Source organism: Lolium rigidum, chromosome 2 (assembly GCF_022539505.1).
Source record: "Lolium rigidum isolate FL_2022 chromosome 2, APGP_CSIRO_Lrig_0.1, whole genome shotgun sequence".
Classification (NCBI taxonomy): domain Eukaryota; kingdom Viridiplantae; phylum Streptophyta; class Magnoliopsida; order Poales; family Poaceae; genus Lolium; species Lolium rigidum.
Genome location: NC_061509.1, coordinates 258760126 through 258780029, shown reverse-complemented (window position 1 = coordinate 258780029; position 19904 = coordinate 258760126). Strand labels below are relative to the sequence as shown.

At 45.8% G+C, this 19904-nt stretch overlaps 2 protein-coding genes across 2 annotated transcripts; one reads left to right on the top strand and one right to left on the bottom strand.

The window, feature by feature from the left end:
- The first annotated feature begins 8080 nt into the window (after positions 1 to 8080).
- On the top strand, positions 8081 to 8752 carry LOC124693321 (pathogenesis-related protein PRB1-3-like). Its single transcript, XM_047226797.1, has 2 exons — positions 8081 to 8264; positions 8316 to 8752. Exons 1-2 carry the CDS (start codon positions 8081 to 8083, stop codon positions 8750 to 8752), a joined length of 621 nt encoding a protein of 206 aa, XP_047082753.1.
- Positions 8753 to 15551: 6799 nt separating this feature from the next.
- On the bottom strand, positions 15552 to 19701 carry LOC124693319 (E3 ubiquitin-protein ligase At1g63170-like). Its single transcript, XM_047226794.1, has 5 exons — positions 19598 to 19701; positions 16860 to 17653; positions 16416 to 16541; positions 16063 to 16348; positions 15552 to 15957 (listed from the first exon to the last, which is right to left on the bottom strand). The coding sequence occupies exons 2-5, from the start codon at positions 17441 to 17443 to the stop codon at positions 15745 to 15747; spliced, it is 1209 nt and encodes a 402-aa protein (XP_047082750.1). The 5' UTR covers positions 17444 to 17653; positions 19598 to 19701; the 3' UTR covers positions 15552 to 15744.
- Between the last annotated feature and the right edge of the window lie 203 nt (positions 19702 to 19904).

Sequence of the window (19904 nt, the reverse complement as noted above, 5' to 3'; positions counted from 1 at the left end):
TAAGAAGCTCATTGTTGTCCATTATGCCTAACTAGTGTAAACAAGAAACAAAAAGATGCAATTGCAGGATCTAAAGGAAATAGCTTTGAGCACACACACAACGGCAACGAGAAAAGTACTTTACCTGGGACCGGAGTATGAGTGCCTTTTACCTTTCCTCCCGGCAACGGCGCCGAGAAAATAGCTTGATGTCTACGGGTGCTTCTATTCTTGTAGACGGTGTTGGGCCTCCAAGAGCAGAGGTTTGTAGAACAAGCAGCAAGTTTCCCTTAAGTGGATCACCCAAGGTTTATCGAACTCGGGGAGGAAGAGGTCAAAGATATCCCTCTCATGCAACCCCGCAACCACAAAGCAAGAAGTCTCTTGTGTCCCCAACACACCTAATAGGTGCACTAGTTCGGCGAAGAGATAGTGAAATACAAGTGGTATGAATGAATATGAGCAGTAGTAACGGCGCCGTGAAAAGTGCTTGCTAGCGTGCGAGATGATGGTAGTAAAATTGCGGGAAGTATAGATGCGGTAAAACGAGTAAACAAACAGACGATAGCGATATTTAGGAACAAGGCCTAGGGATCATACTTTCACTAGTGGACACTCTCAACATTGATCACATAACAGAATAAATAGATAGATGCTAGACTCTACACCCTCTTGTTGGATGATGAACACCACTAATCGTGTAGGATTACACGAACCCTCAATACCGGAGTTAACAAGCTCCACAATATTCAATGTTCATATTTAAATAACCTTAGAGTGCATAACAGATCAACATAACCAAACCAAGTACTAACATAGCATGCACATCTGTCACCTTCACACTACGAAAGGAGGAATAGATCACATCAATACTATCATAGCAATAGTTAATTTCATAATCTACAAGAGATCACAATCATAGCCTACGCCAAGTACTACACGATGCACACACTTGTCACCATTACACCGTGCGGGAGGAATAAACTACTTTAATAACATCACTAGAGCAAGCACACAGATAAATTGTGATACAAAACACATTGCAATCATAAAGAGATATAAATAAGCACTTCACTATGCCATTCATAACGGTGAATAAGTATTCTCGTGAAATATAGCCTAAGAGACCCACACGGTGCACACACTTGTCACCTTTACACACGTGGGACAAGGAGTCTCCGGAGATCACATAAGTAAAACCCACTTGACTAGCATAATGACATCTAGATTACAAGCATCATCATATGAATCTCAATCATGTAAGGCAGCTCATGAGATTATTGTATTGAAGCACATAGGAGAGAGATTAACCACATAGCTACCGGTACATGCCCCGAGCCTCGATGGAGAAATACTCCCTCCTCATGGGAGACGAGCAGCGTTGATGAAGATGGCGGTGGTGTCGATGGAGAAGCCTTTCGAGGGCACTTCCCCGTCCCGGCGGCGTGCCGGAACAGAGACTCCTGTCCCCCAGATCTTGGCTTCGCGATGGCGGCAGCTCTGGAAGGTTTTCTCTGGTTTCGTCGAACGTCTCGTGGTTTTTAGGTCAGGGACCTTTATATAGGCGAAGAGGCGGAGTCGGGGGGTCGACGAGGCGGTGACACACTAGGGGGCGCGCCCCCCCCCTAGGGCCGCACCGGCCTGTCATCTGGGGGCCCAGTGGCCTCCCTCTGGCGACTCTCGGGTGTTCTGGAAGCTTCGTGGAAAAATAGGATGCTGGGCGTTGATTTCGTCCGATTCCGAGAATATTTCCTTACTAGGATTTCTGGAACCAAAAACAGTAGAACAGACAAGCGGCCCTTCGGCATCTCGTCAATAGGTTAGTTCCGGAAAACGCATAAATATGACATATAATGTGTATAAAACATGTAGATATCATCAATAATGTGGCATGGAACATAAGAAATTATCGATACATCGGAGACGTATCAGTAAGCATCATGCTGCCTAGATCGCATCTTGCGATCTAGGCAGTATAGGTTTATTCGTTATCTGGTGTTGCTCGTACTGAAGCCTTGTTGATGGCGAGTAACACTACTTATCGTAGATGTTTTGGGGCTTGCATCGTTGTTCTTCTGATATGCTTGCTTAGTTATGCTGCCCCTCGATGTCTAGCCATACTTACACCTATCTTAGGTGTAAGGGCGGCATCTTGCTTCATCTTTATTTAGTAGATTTGATCTGTTATAGTTGCTCCTTGTTCTGCAAGGATTAGTTTGATATCCGTATGGTTAGGCCTTGCAAACGGGTTGAACGATCCGGTAGTGCGCTAGGTATGGCTTACCGATCCTAGAAGGGATGTTCCGGGAATCGACTCTACGTTGGTTTTTAGGCCTCTTTTAGGGTTAGTCTTCCACCATCTTTCGTATCTGCTAGGCTCAACTACGTGTAGGATGTTCCGGTTATACGGTGAAAACCCTAAACTGTCGTAGATCAATTTAGCTTAATATTAATGAAGCATGACACCCATGTTATTGCAAGATCTAACATGAACCATGGGTCAATCGGCTCTTTGAGCCGATGAGCGAGGTGACCCGAGAGCCGATCGAGGCTCATTTAATGTTTACGTGTCTACCATGCAGGAAACTAATCGAAGCGATCCAACACCTTCCTGACCGGGTATAGGTCAGGTGGCACGCCCTTGCAACCTCCAGGACGTGTACCGGAGCATTGCGGGCCGTCGACCGAGGGACCAGGGCCCACCAGCCGTCCTGGAAGCCTCCCGGCTCTTCGTGTTGCTCGTCGCTGCTCGCCGGTGGGTTTTGGCAGGCAACACATAGGTGAACCATAGTTTTATAGGCTTTGGGCTTGACAAAGTAAACGCTAGTTTTATTCCGCATTTGTTAAGCCCATCTCGTAAAAGTTTTAAATCGCCTATTCACCTCCCCTCTAGGCGACATCCGTGTCCTTTCACAACCTCGTCGACCACAAGGCCTAGGGTTGCAGCTTTGTGGACATAATCGAGCCACACCGCGTCCTCTGGCTAAGGAACTACGTTGCCAAGTACCACTACAAGCTGTAGTGGTGCCCTTCAGGGGTGGTTTAGGGGATGCATGCATGGAGGTGATGAACTTGATGATGATGTTGATGATGTACATTTTGGCAGTAGCCTAGGGTTGAAAGATATTTGATGGCCCCCTTTTGTAACTATGATGAGGTGGTATGTACTAACCCCTCAGGTGATGGTGATCTCGGTGTTAGGATGACACCCACTTTTGTTGTGGTGGTAGGATGACACCATAGTAGTGTATGATGAACTTGTGATCCACTTTTGGAATGATCATGCATGCTCCTGTTTGTTTATCATTTGTTGTCAACACTTGTGTAGTTCTATTGCTCTCTTATGAATTGGTTCATGGTTGTGATCGATTACATGTTCTTCTTATGTCGTGCTAGTGGTATGTGGTCTTCCGCAGACGGGTTCCAGGAATCTACATCTCATGGAGGATATGTCAAGACCAAGTCAGTGACTGCTTCAACAACATCTATAGAGGGTAGGAAACATTGGAGTAGACACAACAAGAGTACCTCAGCCACTGACATTAGCACATCTACCGTCGGAGAAATTGCATGCTCTACAAGGAGCATCACCGGAGGTACATCAGAGTCGAGTCAAAGATTACATCATCGTCTTCCTCATCGTGGTGATCGTGAGGATCTTGTTCTTCTGAATGGTGTGTGATCGTGTGTAACATGCTATGTCATGGTATTCTCACCCTATTTGAATTGTGGTAAGGATATGAAACTGTGATTTGTATAACCAAACAGCTGATTCGTGTTTTCGTGCGTGTAAGTTCGGCTGGAAGCTGGCAACCAAACAACGAGGCCTCGCTTCCCTACCTGGTGCAAAAATGGCCAACCCAGGCGACCAAACAACATATCAAATCTGATCCGTGGCCCATCTGGAACGCGCAGGGGGCTTCTTCTCCCTGACACAGTGGTGCAAGAATCCGGCCCAGGCAACCAAACGCTCCATATGCGAAGCTTTCACTGCTATCATGGCCTCGCGGGCGCAAAGGTGCGGGGGTATGATGCAAAATGCTTGTCTACCCAATCTGTCAGGGTGAGTTTTGTAGCCAGATATTAATAAGCTCTATTTCTTCTCACCTCATACATGTTGATTCTAGTTAAGTTAGGCTAAGATTTTGGCATAGTTAGGCTAAGATTTTGGCATGTATTTGGTAGCCTGGATATGTTAAGCTCAGTTGAGTTGAGATGTTGTTTGGTGGGTTTGTATGTGTTAAGAGATGTTAAGACATAGAGCATCTTCATTCTATCGTCCTTATTGTTCTCCTGGTTAATGGCCTTTGGAGGTGCCGACAACAGCCGTCAGCTAAAAAATTGATACCACCTAGTCCTATCATCCATATGTTGTATGTGCGCGCATTTGAAAGGAGAGAGAAAATATTCCTGCATGTGAGGATGCATGTAGGCCAATCATGTGAGGAGAGAATAAAATAGCATTTGCATGCACGCCCGGTGCCCCCAGCAGCCTCCCTATGGGCTTGGTTTTCATCCGCACCACCGGATAAAACTACTATAATTTGAGAAGCCTATAGGGGACCGATTGGGAATGTTTTTTTTTTGCCACCAACGCTCCGCATTTTAGCATTTTAGTTGTTTGGGGAGGTCGAGTGAAAAATGATCTTATGCCTAAAAATATGAAATTACCAAGAGGTCCAAATTTTACACAAAAGCCTTTGAACAAAATACAAAAAAAACAAAAAAAATAATCGGGTCCTCAGATCCTGATTTAGACCCCGATTCCCACCAGGCTTTGTGCCTGACGGTGGCCTACGTCTCGCCATGGTGGAGCTTGGTGTTTGGGGCGGGCCAGGCTAGTGCAGGTCGTGGCAGCGAAGCTTAGTAGTCGGGTCCGGCAGAGGAGGCGTGACTGGGTGCCATCGGATGTGCGAGGAAGGTTGAGGGCGGCGCCAAGGTGATGAGGAGTGCGGCACCAGAGGTCAGTCGTGTGCATCAGGAAGAAAGGGAGATGGGCTTCGGGGGGAAATGCTTCGCTCGACCAGGGTTGGTCGCGGGTCGCGTGAGTGGCTTTTTTGGGATGGACTCGGCCGAGCTGATCTGAGAGGCTCGATTTGAGCATGACAACCGGGTAGGGCTAAGAGGCTTTTTCATATGAGATGGGCAGTGCCCTGTTGCCCTGATCCGATTTACGAAACAACGAAAACTCGAAAACAAAGTGTTATAGGGTGGGAATATTTGAGTCAATCTGGACTACCAAACACACCAACAATGTTTCACTTCGCTCCTGTTAAACCGTAAGGAGAAAAAAACGGAGTTGCAAATCTATCCTAAACTGGTGGCCCTGGGCCTATCTATTTGCTGAAAGGTTAACTCGTGGAGGCCCGTTTGGGAGCTGCCAGCGACGAGAGGCGGAAGTGTGTGGCCCAATACCGCTCATGGCCCTCCTTGAGAGATTCCGCGTTACAGACGGTCTCCACGTACCACAAACGGGACCGAACGAGCCGGCTATTCGGCGGCGGCTCTGCATCGCTCGAGGTCGAGGGGGAGACACGTAGCCGCGCTACACCAATGGATGCATCGCAGTGCATGCACGGGAGAGCTGTCCCGGGGCCGGCATGTCTCCGAGCTCGTCCACGGGCCCGTGACCGTGGAAGCGTCTTCGAAGTTCAAACCGGGACCGGCCGGTATTACTACTGTCATGGTCACGGGTCAAGCTGCCTGCCTTGGTAAAGCCTACTACTCCTACAAAGCAATTCAATGGCAATAGGGCACGGTACTAGTACAAAGCATTAAACACTGTACATTCCGCGGCGACATGGACATGCCCACACAATTACGCTCTACTCACTGCCGATCCACCTACCATCATATTCCTACGTACGCCTGCCAATCTCAGCTGCCAACACCGGTACACAATTCCACATAACTACCTTAAAAGCTTTGTCTTTGATATGTAGGGAGCAAATATCAGAATTACAAACATAATTGGAAAATTGTAATGGCAGGACGTTTCCAATTTACTCAAAAAGAAAGTTGCCACATGATAACTTTTGGCTGTCTAATAGGTGAGTTACAACAAATAAGAAGGCCAAGTGGCAATAATGTTAATGATTCTCAATTGCAACCTGACTCATTTTGTGACATTTCTAAGAGGTACATGAACCAATCTAACATTTTGTGACATTTCTGCCCGTTGCAACACAGATCGCAATTCGTGATTAATGAAAAGTACGAAACAATCCTCATGTCAACTAGACGAATCTTAGCTGCAACCCTGCTAGAACAATTCACGTGCAATCACATGGCTCGGTTTACAGTTTTGGCTCGGTTTTCAGCCTCCAAGTAGACCCCGTATTCCCGGCTCGACCCGTAAACAATTAATCAGGGCCCGTGAACTCCATTGCGCAGACGGTACAAATACCGAGCGATGAGGTGGAAATGGGCTGAAACCCTATTCCCACTCCGCTGCATCCACCGCTCCGTCGCTACCGTAGCTTACTCCATCGGGCAATTCCTCCACCTATACCGCTCCGCCGCATCCACCAGTGCTCGGGAGATGTGTATAGCCGTGGTGGTTCGGGCAGGGGGCAGCCGGATTGGATCCATCAGCAACCCGCCAAGGAGCATGCGAAATGGGTCCGATCGGAGGGCGCGAAGAAGCGCGCGGCGAAGAGGTAGACCAACTGTGGCTTGACGTCGCTATTGTCCGCATGTACGCGTGCAAGGCGGGGTCGTCTTCTTCCTCGCGTCGCCACCATTGCTCCCACACACCCTTCGAGGAAACGCCCAAAAGAGCCTAGAGTTGCATTAATATCATCAATGAGGGCATATATAGCAAACAAGATCCTAAACAAATAGAAAATATAGCACAATCCTGTAATTAACACAAAGGGCCCTAAAAGTAAACAAGAAAAGCAATCAAGACCTTCTTCTCCACCGCAACAGAAGGGACTCCACTGCCAGCCGCAATCTCCTCACCGGGGACGAGACCACTTGGGAAGAGAGGAGTGTCACACGCCAACGGGAATCCCTTGAGGGCCTCCTACTTTGAGGTTGAACCAATGCCTTCATCGACATCTTCAGTGGCTGCCTTCTCAACCAAGGATCATGGCAGCGAGCCGTCGCCGCCATGTGATGAACTCCAATCTGCAACCAAGACTTTCCCCGCCGTCACCCAACTCGTGCCCAAGCAGCAGCTTGACCCCTACCCCCATCCGCACCATGCAGACATGGAGAGATGGACAAAACCGAGTTGTAGAGGAGAGCTAGATCACAACCACAAGCAAGGACCTTATTCGATGAGATGCCAGCGATGACCTCCTTCACCGCCTCCGTCTCCGACTGCTGGAGCACCGCAGGAAGAGGCGAAGCCTCCGAAGCGCACTGGATCTGGTCCAGAAGGTCCAGCGCTTGACTCCAAAACACCAACAAAAACCGTTCACTCAATATTGACACACGCGTGTTTTTCTAGTGAGTAATTTTGTCCTACGATGATTCTACGGTCCCGTCTTCATCTTTGAATCCATGTTTCTGTCTTGGTTCGATGGAAACTTAACTAGGTGTGTAACTATTTTTTGTCGAATGAGGATTTAGCTGATTTTCAGTCAATTATATCATTGAATCTCAGTAGCAACCCAAGTTGCAACTCACGATTAAAACGAATAACAAAGCAATCCAATGATTCGTGGTTTTTTCTATACCTATTAGACTATTAAAACTCAGATTGCAACTCACGTCTAGGTTGCAACTGTACTAACACCGTTCACGGTTCATCAAAACAAGCAGACTGAGAATTAGAAAAACTCCCTGAGTATTAGCAAAACATGCATCAGCCAGCACAAACTGAAGTCGGGGCGGTGCACACGGGACGCGACTTGAAGACACGTCACCTTTTGTCAACTCACGACGACCAAAAAGCAACGGAATTGTATCGCAGTTCACAGGCCGCTGCCTCTCTCCTCCGTCACGGGCGCGCGCCAACGGCAAAGGACAAACGGATCAACAGTTAGCTCGCAGTACATATATAATTTAGAATTTCTACCTATCCTATCCCCGCTCTGCGCTTCTGCTAAACTACACTACACTACAGCTCGATTACTCGAGAGAAGCCATGACCATGAGGCCTCTCGCTGCTCTGCTCGTCGTCCACATCCACTGGCTACTCTTGCTTGCAATGGTGCCGCCAAGAGTCCAGTCTTCCCCGGCGCCGGCGCCGTCCGCCTTCCATCACCTGGCACTCGCCGCCCACGAGTACAACGCGACGGTCTACAAAGCCTCAGCAGCGCGCTGCGCGGGCTGCGGCGGCGGCGGAGACGGCCCTGCCACCAACGCCGCCACTCTCGGCGGGCTAGGCGCGTGGGCGGAGGCGGTGGAGTTCCTCTACTACCACAACGTCGTCCGCATGGCGCGGTGGGAGCTGCCCCTGACGTGGTCCGCCCGCCTCGAGGCCTACGCGCGGTGGTGGGCGTCGCAGCGGCGCGGCGACTGCGCGCTGCGGCACTCGTTCCCGGAGGGCCAGTTCGCGCTCGGGGAGAACATCTTCTGGGGCGGCGCCGGCGCGGCCTGGAGCCCCGGGGACGCCGTCAAGGACTGGGCGGCGGAGGGCGTGGACTACTCGTACGCCGCCAACGCGTGCGCGCCGGGCCGGGACTGCGGCCACTACACCCAGATCGTGTGGCGCGGGACGGCCTCCGTCGGCTGCGCGCGCGTCGTGTGCGACGACGGCGGCGTCTTCATCACCTGCAACTACTACCCGCCGGGCAACGTCGTCGGGCAGAGGCCCTACTGACGGCGAGCGAGTGAGCTGCGGTGCGAGATTAGGATTTAGGGGCACCACGATGCCGCCATGGTTTGTTCAGGGAGTGTCGCGGTGTAATAAGGCTTCAGAGATAGATTCGGTATGCAAACCTTCACGACAAATAAAAGGTGATTGTATCTGTATAGTTACACGTAGACGTATTAATACGTGCCTACAAGTGAGTTTTCGGTAACCCAAATGCTAAAAAGTGCTCGGATGCTATCTGCCAAAACGAGCATCCGCTTCCTAGCCGTCCGATCAAGTGGATTAGGCACATCTCAGGCAGGTTCCGACAAAAATTAGAGCAACTGCTTCGTGTATCTGTATCGTTCCCCACGACCCTCCTTCCCATCGAACTCGCCGCCGGCCAGGCAACCGCCGCCGTCCGGGGGCACGCCGCCGGATCTTGACTCGTGCGTCGCGCCGACGTAAGCTTCCTTCATCGCCGCGCTCTGTGGGCTTCCGCCGCCATGCTCCGAGGGCGTCCGCCGCCGCGCCCAACTGTGTTTCTGTTGCCGCCGCCCCGATGCAGCTCCACGCGCTGCTTCTCGCTGGCCAGGCAACCGCCACCGTCTGGCCGCGTGCCGCCGTAGGCTTCCTTCCTACAGCAGCGCCCGTTGGCGGCGCGCGGCTTCGTGGCGTCGGGCCGCCGGGATGGAGCGAGCGGTGCGGGCGCGGTATGAGCCGGCGGAAGAAAGCGGGGCCCAGCCAACAGGCAACTGCCAGCGAGGGAGGCAGAGGCGGGCAGAGCTCGACCGGCTTCTTCGGTCGGGGTCTCAACTCATGCTGGAGTAGAGGGAGAGCAGGGAGGAGGGAAGCGCCGATGGGCGGCTTGTGCGAGCGCATAGCGTGAGGACGGCCGAGTCGTGGGGAAGGGGATCGAGCGGTGCTCCACTTCCTCCTGGCGGCGCGGCTGTGTGGCGAATTGACGACAGAGGGGAGAAGAAGGCCTTATCTATTGGGATTTTCTCACTATATTCCTCCAACTTTTAACCAAAAAAAAATACGCAAAATTAATGCATGTACTTTGCCTGCGGGCTTAGTTGAACGTTTATTTTAGACCCCTTCTCATATGTGCCGATCTGCAGCAATACACTGATGTAAAATTGCATTTTTGTCGATCGGGTAAATCATTACTTCATACATTTGCTATGTTGTATCTTTTGAGATATTGCAGCCCCTCTTCATGTTGCTCAATTCGCACTTGCCACCGATGTAGGCCGATCTGGATGGTCCGCCTGCCATCACCTCTTCTTCGTTGTCATGGTGCTCTGACCTTATCTTTTTAGCTATTTGCAATTTAGCACTAAATTCTTCTGTATTTATGCATAAGTATATGTATTTTCGCAACCATATCAGGTTTTCTTTTTTTGCTTCAAGGTCGATGCAGGAATTAGCAAAAGAGAAATCAGTGTCTTAGGCTAATTTGGTTTAGATAAAATCCAAATATTTTTAACATATCGTGAATTGCTTGATCAAAGTAGTACTAACACACCTACTCGAATGCTAGTATTAAGTTGCATACTCATTATTGCAAAATTGCATACCCGCTACTGTTAAGTGTATACCCGCAAGTGTTTAGTTGCATACCCATCACATCGCCCCGATTAGCTCCTCACACCGTCATGCACCGATCTTTCTGTCGACCACCTTCACGTTCTGGAGCTCCGACCTCCAAAACCTTCGTCGTGGTGTTGTTGAAGAAGTTTGTTGTGTTTGTGCTCCTCGACAACCCCGAGGTAAGCCGAATGGGGATAGTGCTTGGCAATGACGAATTTCGGAGACATTCCCATCACATTAGTGCGGTGACAGCATCATGATTCACACATGTGCTAAGTTGCATACACATTATAGCTAAGTTGCATACCCACTATTGCTAAGATGTATACCCACTATTGCTAACTTGCATACACATTATTGCTAAGTTGTGCTAAGTTGCATACCTATTATTGCTAAGTTGTATAACCTATCTTTAAGTTGCATATCTCAATAATATCGTGTGATCGATGTTGTGGCCCCTCCTCATCTTTCTTGGTTCGCTCTTCTCATCGATGTACGCTCACCCGACAACTCACCCTTCCCATGGTTCCGGGGACCATGTTGATCGAGGTACGTGGAGTTGTACTTCGCGACGCCGCTGCCAAGAAGATATCTAATTGTTTTTCATACATGTGGTAAGTTGTATCTTTGCCGTCGGTAGTGTTGGGTCCAAAAATAAGCTAAATTCTTTTTTACACATAATAAATTGTTCTCTCACACAATTTTTTTAAATTGTGTTTATAGATAGTAAATTGTTGCTTTACGTGTGTGCTAAGTTGCATACCCATTATTCCTAAGTTGTATACTCCTAATGCTAAGTTGCACATTCATTATTGTTAAGTTGTATACCTCATAGTGCTAAGTTTCCACTGCTAAGTTGTATCCCCTAGTGCTAAGTTCCACATCCGTTACTGCTAAGTTGTATACCTCCTATTGCTAAGTTTCATACCTATTACTTCTAAGCTGTATACTCCTAGTGCTAGGTTTCGTACCCCATATGTGAACTTGCATACCTCTACACCAGAATGACAACAACCTATGTCAAGAAGTGACAACAAATATAGCTTGCAACAAATGCAACTAAGTGGGGGTACAGATCCAATTAAAACACCACCGGCAACAAGTTGATAATCACAACCAAATTTGGATACCACTAGTATGAAAATCTGCTAGCACCATGCATAAATTGTGTACCACTAGTATGGAGTTGGCTAGCACTAATATGGTGAAGTTGCACTCCGCTATCGTGAACTTGTGTGTCACCGTGTCTAAGTATTCTACTACTAGTACTAAGTCAGCTAGCTAGCATCACTGTATGTGAAATGGTGTAGAATTATCGTGAAGTTACATAATGACTAATTCGTAGAGGGTAACAAAATTGCACACAACGAATACCCATCATAAATCAAAACATTGAAAATGCATACGGTGGGAGCTCAACGTTAATCCAAAATAAAACTCAAAATTATGAAAAAAAGATGTGTGTTACACTTTAGTATAGTACTTATGCACTAAAGTTGGGCACTATTTGATATGAAATTCTTTTTTCACTGCTCCTAAGTTGTCTACCTCAAGTTACTGACGCTACTAGAAAGTAAGGTTGGCACCTAGTAGAGCAAAGTTGATGTCTCGGTACTATAGAGTTGATGGCTCTTGTTGCTAACTAAGTATCTCGAAAACTAAGTTGGTACTGAATATATATAAAAAAGTATTGGAACCAACTCTTTATACGAAGTTGATTCATCAGAATACTAGAGTTGCTTTTCCGAAACAACTAAGTTGGTTCTCGAAAAAAAGTTTGTCGAAATATATACACATAAGATCTAGTTTTGAAGATCTCATCATGAGAAGCCCAACAGTAAAAACGGATTCCAAATCCGACACACGGTTTACGAGTTATGACATTTTTTATTTTCTCCATAGAAAATTAAATGCACACGTGATGTTTACTGGTGATTTTTGTGAGCTGCCATAAACTTTCCTTTTTTGGATGTGGGGTCTTTCCTTTAAGGATGAGTGCTAGGATAGACAAACAGGCACCTGGATGGGTGGATGCTGCCTAGCCACGTCCTTTCGGTAAATTATGTTCTATGGATTAATTAAGACGTCGCATTTAACTCCCAAAACCTGCGACACAGAGTACTTTCGACCTCACAGATTCAGATCTACCAGTACAGGGTGAACAAGGTATAATCAAATTTTAACAATTTTTTTACTTAGTATGCAATCGGGAAGCAATTATGAGTGAAACAACTAACAAATTAGTACTGTAGTAAAATCTTGTGCAAAGCAAGGACATCCTAAAGCGATCTATTAGTTAACGGCTAGAGCAGAAAACGTTGTACTGAAAACTTCGCTAACCAAGGGAAGTAACAAAATTTCTGAAATTACATAAATTATTTTGGACAAATTGACAAAAATTATTTAAATCCATACTAAAACTAATGGACATAAGAAAATACAATGTTAGTTTTGTAGAACTTTTACTCTCTTAGTGGTATGTCCACTTTAGCCATCTTGATTGGACTAGGTTGACTCTCATGCTAAATACTATCTAGTATTTATTTATTTACAAGTTTTTCCTGGCTCCGGTGATGGAAGGGTGAGCGCGCATTCGGCTCGCACCAGTGTTTGTAGTTGTCGTTAGGTGGTCTATGGATCTATTTGTAATCTTTATTACCTTTTTTATTCTTTGTGCCACTATAAGATGATTATTAATGGATCGGTTGACTTTTCGCAAAAGAGAAGTCATTTCGAAAACGGTTCAATAACTATTATATTGATGAGCAACGATTTTCATGGTAAGGTAAGCTCTCCATTCCACCCGTTAGTATCCACCACTTACAAGCAAATTGTACTATAATATTAAGTATTTCATTTATGTGTTATAAAATCATGAACATCGATACAACATTTTGGTGGATATGATTGAAAAGAACTTCAAGATTATATCAAGTATGGTTTCCTCTTCTTTTAACCATTCTACACAGGTAAATTACAAATGTCTTCGAGATACCTAGAAACTACCCTATAACTCCACAGGGTTCGTAATTGGTGACATATATAGATTTATCTTAGATTCTCTTGTTGTGCACTTTGTCTATCAGTGATGCACGAACAAGTTAGGGTGACGGTTACCTCCCTTTGTGAACTCCGAAGGAGATCAGTTTCGTATATGAGAATAAGAACTGCTCGTTTTCTTGATAAATGAAATCTTATATTATTTTGTCTACAACATTTTTAACACATGTGTGTAAGCAACTAAAGAAGTGTGATGTATAGATTCTTACAATCCAGACTGTTCAGTGCTACCATACATTGACCATTTGTACATAAAGAAGTGATTAAAAGATTACTACATGGAAATTTTGTAACATTAATGTGTTTAGTCCATTATTCTAGGTCCATCTAGTTAGAATGAAATCTCTAGCATATTAAAAAGTGTAGAGATTTGTGGTGAAACTAAACCCACTATAATAGGGTTTTCACACTACTAGAAGATCACACTGAGAAATGGTGGAAACTTAATCTTTATTTGATATACTGGTACACACTATAATTCTCTACGAGGCCACCTCTCTACACTATGGCCTCCTCACATGGCAATCCCTACATCTCTTACTTGGTAGCTATTTTCTTCGTTGCTATTTCTTCATTCTTGCTTCTAGCTTAGTTACATATTATAGGGGTGTCACCTCCTACTTTTACAAATACAGCCAAACACATAAACACCATAGTAGAACACTCCACAAATATCTTATCTATGGATATTCGATATTTGATATTACATCTCTAGAACTTTTCCTAAATCTAGAATTATCTCCAAACAGTCTATCTTGATAATTATTGAAACAGTCTATCTAGAATTCGCTCCCTAAATATGGGTTTTGTCCCGCAAGGAGAAGGAAAAACCGTCTCAGCATGCACCAGCGCTCCCCATGAGAGTGATGAGGTGGCAATGGCGAGGTTCGCCAACCGGGAAATCCTCAACTCGTGCAAGCAAAATATGCATACTTTAAGGAGAGGGAAGCGAAGAGGAAGAAGAAATGTGGTAGTCAAGGTTGAGTCAGGTGACGACTCCTATGGGATGAATTGTATGGCAGTGATGATGATGACGTGTAGTGGCAGTATGCCCATACTGGTGTGTCTGTAGTTTGCATATGTTTTAGAAGTTGAACATTTTGCAGTTGTTGTCGCACTATGCAACAATAAAATGTCAAAGTTTATAGTATGGGTCCTCTACTTTACATCACCTTGTATGATCTAATTTACATCACTTTTTACGGTACGGAAATAAAATAGGTGCCATATAAGATAGTTTTTAGTGCCCTAGAGAAGTTTTCATGTACTCGTCCGATCCATAATCCCTGTCGCTGAAACACATCTATCTATTCACTTGTTTCACCGTCAAGTATTATGGGTCGGAGGGAGTGCCTTATTTCGCATCACCGTTTGGAGATTCTCTAATGGAACTAGCAACCATATGAACTAGTTATGTTTCCCGACACAACTTTTTTTTGGAATGGCTTGCCCTTAGATCTCTGGTGTGTATGCATATGAATGGCTCAGAACATATTCTGAGCTTTTGCGAATCTCCTGGCTGCTGTCGCCAGCAATTCATTCATCGGCCGCTATTACTACGGAAGAACAAACCAGGACCGCAGCCAGCAGGTGTGGATGCAGAGCGGACCCTCTACGGCTTCACACGGCTAGCTGCTCACAGTTTCGGCAGGAGAAGACGGGCATCTGCCCTGGCCGTGACGAAGATCCCGGCGGACGAGCAGCAATCGGAGGAGATCCCGGCGGACGAGCAGCAATCGGAGGAGCTGCTGCCGCAGACGATACTTATGGAATCACCAGCACGTCATCCCGGAGACCGCGAGGAACACCAGACCGACAGAACTGAACCGGCTCAATCGGCATGCCAGAAAACACAGCCCAAATTGTTCCAGGAGCACTGCGATAACCAACAAGGCCAGCTACTGAATTCTCACAGCTAAATGCAACTATTTGTTAAATCTTTTTAAAAGAGAGCACATGTTTTAGTTAGTTGAGATCCTGTGCTCACTACAACTCTGATCAGTCATTAGAAACATCAGTCTGCATATTACTATCCTCAATACTTCCACCTTCATTTCTGGAGGCGAGAAAACATATCAAATGTAGCAGTAGGGCACTGAATAGGTCGCATGTATATACCTGGGCCTGGCCCAACAGCGCCATTTCACCAAGTTTAGTGGAACGCCAAACAGAAACAATATTGCATTGCATTGTAGAGTATCGACAGCGAGAGGAGCTGTACTTCTCTCCAAGATAAAAGGGACAAAAAATAAGAACCATGGACGTCGTTACAATCCATATGCCAAATGCTTCCGACTTTATACATGCAGATGGGCACCGCGAGTGGCTATACTCTTACGTGTTGGCTCAGAAGGCAGACCAGCCTAATGCATTTCAATCTCCTGCACCGGAATCGAATGGTCGGTGTGCCGAGTATCAGATGTGCCGGATGAGCTTGCTATCTCAGCTTTGCACAGAGGGCAAAGTGCATTTATCTTCAGCCATTTATCAACACATTCCTTGTGGAAACAATGTGTGCAAGGAAGCTCACGAAGCTCGTCATTGTGTGCATACTTAGCAAGGCAGATGCAGCAAACCTGCAAATATAATAAACAGCAAGTCAGCAAGCTCCCGCGGTGTGTAACTTTTGTTTTGCTGTGAAAAGCAAGTACAGGACATATAAGGGAACATCAGCAACATACAGCATCTTCGGCAGAAAGCGCTCGCTCCTTGTCAGTTCCTGCAGCCACAACACCTCCATCTTGGCCTTCAGCTTCGTTCCCTGAACCATGGCGGCGTTTCTTGGTTTTGAATTTATAAGTCGGCAAAGTATTGATGGATTCCGAGGTGGCCCCTCTTGTATTGTTTGTGTCTTCTCTAAAACCCATGACCGATATAATGCAGGGGAGACAGCAGCATATCATTGCACAGAGGATGAAAGGCATGGCATACCCAATACAACTGAAGGTGAGGAACACGATGCATAACCTGGTAGGAAACAAAGTGAGCAGCAGGATAAAGAAACAAAACGTCACATCCAAGAAGTAATATATACCTGTACAAGTTTGGAGCATCAACAGCAGAAGAACGCCCACCAAATATCCACACGTTTCCTACGACAAACCACACAGCAAAGAAACAATCCAAGGCCATCTTGAAGTGGTCAAAAAGTGCATTAATCCTGCAAACAACAAGGTGCATCCATCATTTATAAATTGGTACTCTGTCACATCCATAACAGAACTTTAGACTTTGTACTTCTGTAGTATTAATGAGAACTATGGGCAGGCACAAAACTAGCTCACATATACCCTAATCTAGCTGAGAACAGTGTCTAGTAATATTTTTCTGGTAAAACAACAAAAACAGCCGTAAATACAGTGAGAACTGCACTTCTGAGCTGGTAGAGAGAATTTTTCATATAAAAGATATATCGATTGCACGTGAAAGCAACAACCATATCTAGGATTATTCAAGCAAAAGACACAAAAAAATGTACCTTGGGTTAGCCAGAACTGCATTTCGTGCAGCAGTCCTTCGCCGCTCTGATACACTTGCAGGAGTGGGCTCGGTCGAGTTGTTCTGCGAGGAACCCTGAAGTGAATGTGCTTGCTCATCCTGACCATTCACGATATTACGGTGTATATAGCGCCAATAAAGATGAGGCAAAGTGGCAAAACATCCAACTGTGTAACCTATGACCCACTCAAACAATGGAGCTTGTGGATGTTCCTTCCTTGACAAGGATAACACAACAATGGCAGCAACAATTTGGCTCACATTAACGATTACTTCAATTGAAATCCATAGTCCAGAGTTCAAAGGGCTTCTATGCCGCCGACCATAGTTATCACTTCTCCTAGTGCCTGAAGCGTTCCCTGCATGAGGAGGGCCAATGGCTGATGGTGGCTGCAACGCAGACGCCACTGCTCTCGTTGAAGGCCTGTCCACAGGATTGACCCCTTCATGGTTATCTCTACCAACACTATGTGATGCCGAGATAGAAGGACCGGTATCCCTTGGAATATCAATTACGTGTTCATGGCCACTTACACCTGTTGTCTGTTCCATCCCAGATTGCATATCAGCACGATCTTTGAGGAATATGATAAGCTAAGTTCCTCAGTATTCAGAAGTAACAGAGGAGGGAAGCAAGCTGCCACATTTCTATGCCCTGCTTGCTGTGTTCCTTGCCAGATACCGAAGTTCTGAAAAATATTTCTGTGCACGCTTCAACAGAAAATCCCAGGCTTCAACGCAGTCTTGCCGTTAAGATTATCAATAATAGTTTTCCTGCATCAGTAATAAGAAAAAACATTAATGTGTCACCATTTCCACATGTGATAAGAAATGGACTATCTTCAAACGTAATGCGACCTATCAGCTACTACCTCTGATCCAAATTAGTTGTCACAGGTTCAATGAATATAGAAAGATACAACTAATTTGGATCAGAGGGAGTACTAAAATTAATTCCATATATTCATATGTATTAATTGCACTAAATAAAATACGTCCACCTCAAAAGATCATAGTAATTAGGATAAAAACAGCACAACTCTAGAAATGATGCCGATGAAAACAGACAAGTAAACTACCTCTCTTTTGAGTGGTGTTTATTAATAAGACTTCAAAGCAGGATAAATTAACAGTACCCAAACATAACTTTTGATTACTTGAAGCAACTGGTAAATATAAATATAATAAAACAGAACACATTGAATGAGCAAAGTTATTATATCTTCTGAAGAAGATATAATTAAACAGATTGGAAGGGCCATCAGTCCAACACTAAACGGTAAACAGAAAATAACGCGACTCGTGACATATAAACATTTCCAAGTAATGGCAACTTGAGAACCCCATAATATACATACTCATTTATGAGATAGACATCTCTCCAAAGATATGCCTTTAAACCAGGTATTCATGATTGTAACAAACATCATAGCATGATGCTAACAATGGGGGGATCGAGCATTGGCATGGACCATGAAGTCTCTTGCAATGGAAGATGAGGATGCGAAGCAAGGATGCATGTGTCATGATCTAGATGCATTGAATTCAGATGGTTGTGTGCATATGGGTGAAGCGGTTGAGGCATTGAACACAAAAGCTCATCCTACCTAAGCCATTTTGAGTAACTGTCTAACATACCAACCCCAATTCTAATTTGTAACACCATGTTTAGAACTTGCCTTCAGTAGATTGTTATTTCTTTCTAGCTTGACATGCAGTTCCAATACCAACTCCTAATTCCAACCATTTCACTGGAATGAAGTATAATCAAGTAAGAAATTATGTTGAATACACATATCGTGATGTAATGATTCATGGCGTCAAAGAACAACGTAAAAGTTGCCATAATATCCATCAGTGCAAAGCTATTTGGTTAGCTTATCACATGTTCACAGTGACAACGGAATACAAGTTGCTATTTGCCTATTTCATCTGAGTAGAGTTCACTTATGAATCCTCACGAACAAGGATAGCGTGCAACAACATCAAACTCAAAATAAGGAAATAAATACCGAATTGTTAACACAGTAGCAGATTGCAGCTGGTAGTGGACCTCTACTCAATTACCACCACACTTGTTAAATCACAGCAATAAGTTCCAATCAATCAGCCAATGGACATATAAGTGGATGTAGAGGTTCTGTGGGCAATAGCACAACATCATTTGCGACATTTGCCAAATAATATAACAAAGCAATGTGGCATACCCTGGGCAGGACTAAAATAAGCGAGCATTTATCATCATGACCTGATAAACCACTGTAAGATAAACAAAGTAGCCACACACCAAAAGCAAGCAACAGAATCATGGTTAAATATAGCAGAAAGCAGTGAAAACAATGCAGTCATGGTAATCAGCAAATCCCATCCCCACAGGCCACTGGAGCGTGAATCAAAATAGGCATCACTAGCAGTTATAAACCCTTACCACGGATTGATTGATCCAATAATAGGCATCACTAGCAGTTATTCACCCTATTATCAAGTCCCCACTTCCACAATCACACATAACATTGCCACATCAGAGGTAATTGCTCGGAACAGTGTTTACACGGACCGTGCTGCATTGGCAGCAGACCAGCTAAATTCGAGGGTAATCACAGATCCGGCAAATCGAGAACGCGTCAACACAGAAACAGCCTCCGATTTGGGAAAGAAATCTTCCGATCCACACGAATAATTCGCAGAGTAGAGGGGATTAAGGGCGGCGATTATTACCACGGGCTCCGAGTAGCGCCGCGGCGGGTAGATCGACGGCCCGGCAGCTGGTGTCCCTCTGTGCGCAACTCGGGCGAACTGGGAGGCGCCGGGGCGAGAGCAGCAGCCGGGGGCGGGGGCCGACGCCGGGTCACCTGGCGAAGCAGGCGGCGGTGAGAGGAAGGTCACGGAAGCGCGGCGCGAGGTCGTTTGTGAGGGCGACGACCTAGAAGAGGCCGCGCGCGTGCGAAGAAGGGGGAAGGGGGTAGTGTCAACCCTAACCTGTGCGCTCACTGCGAGGCAGCTCGCGCGGCGCGCGAGGGTGGAC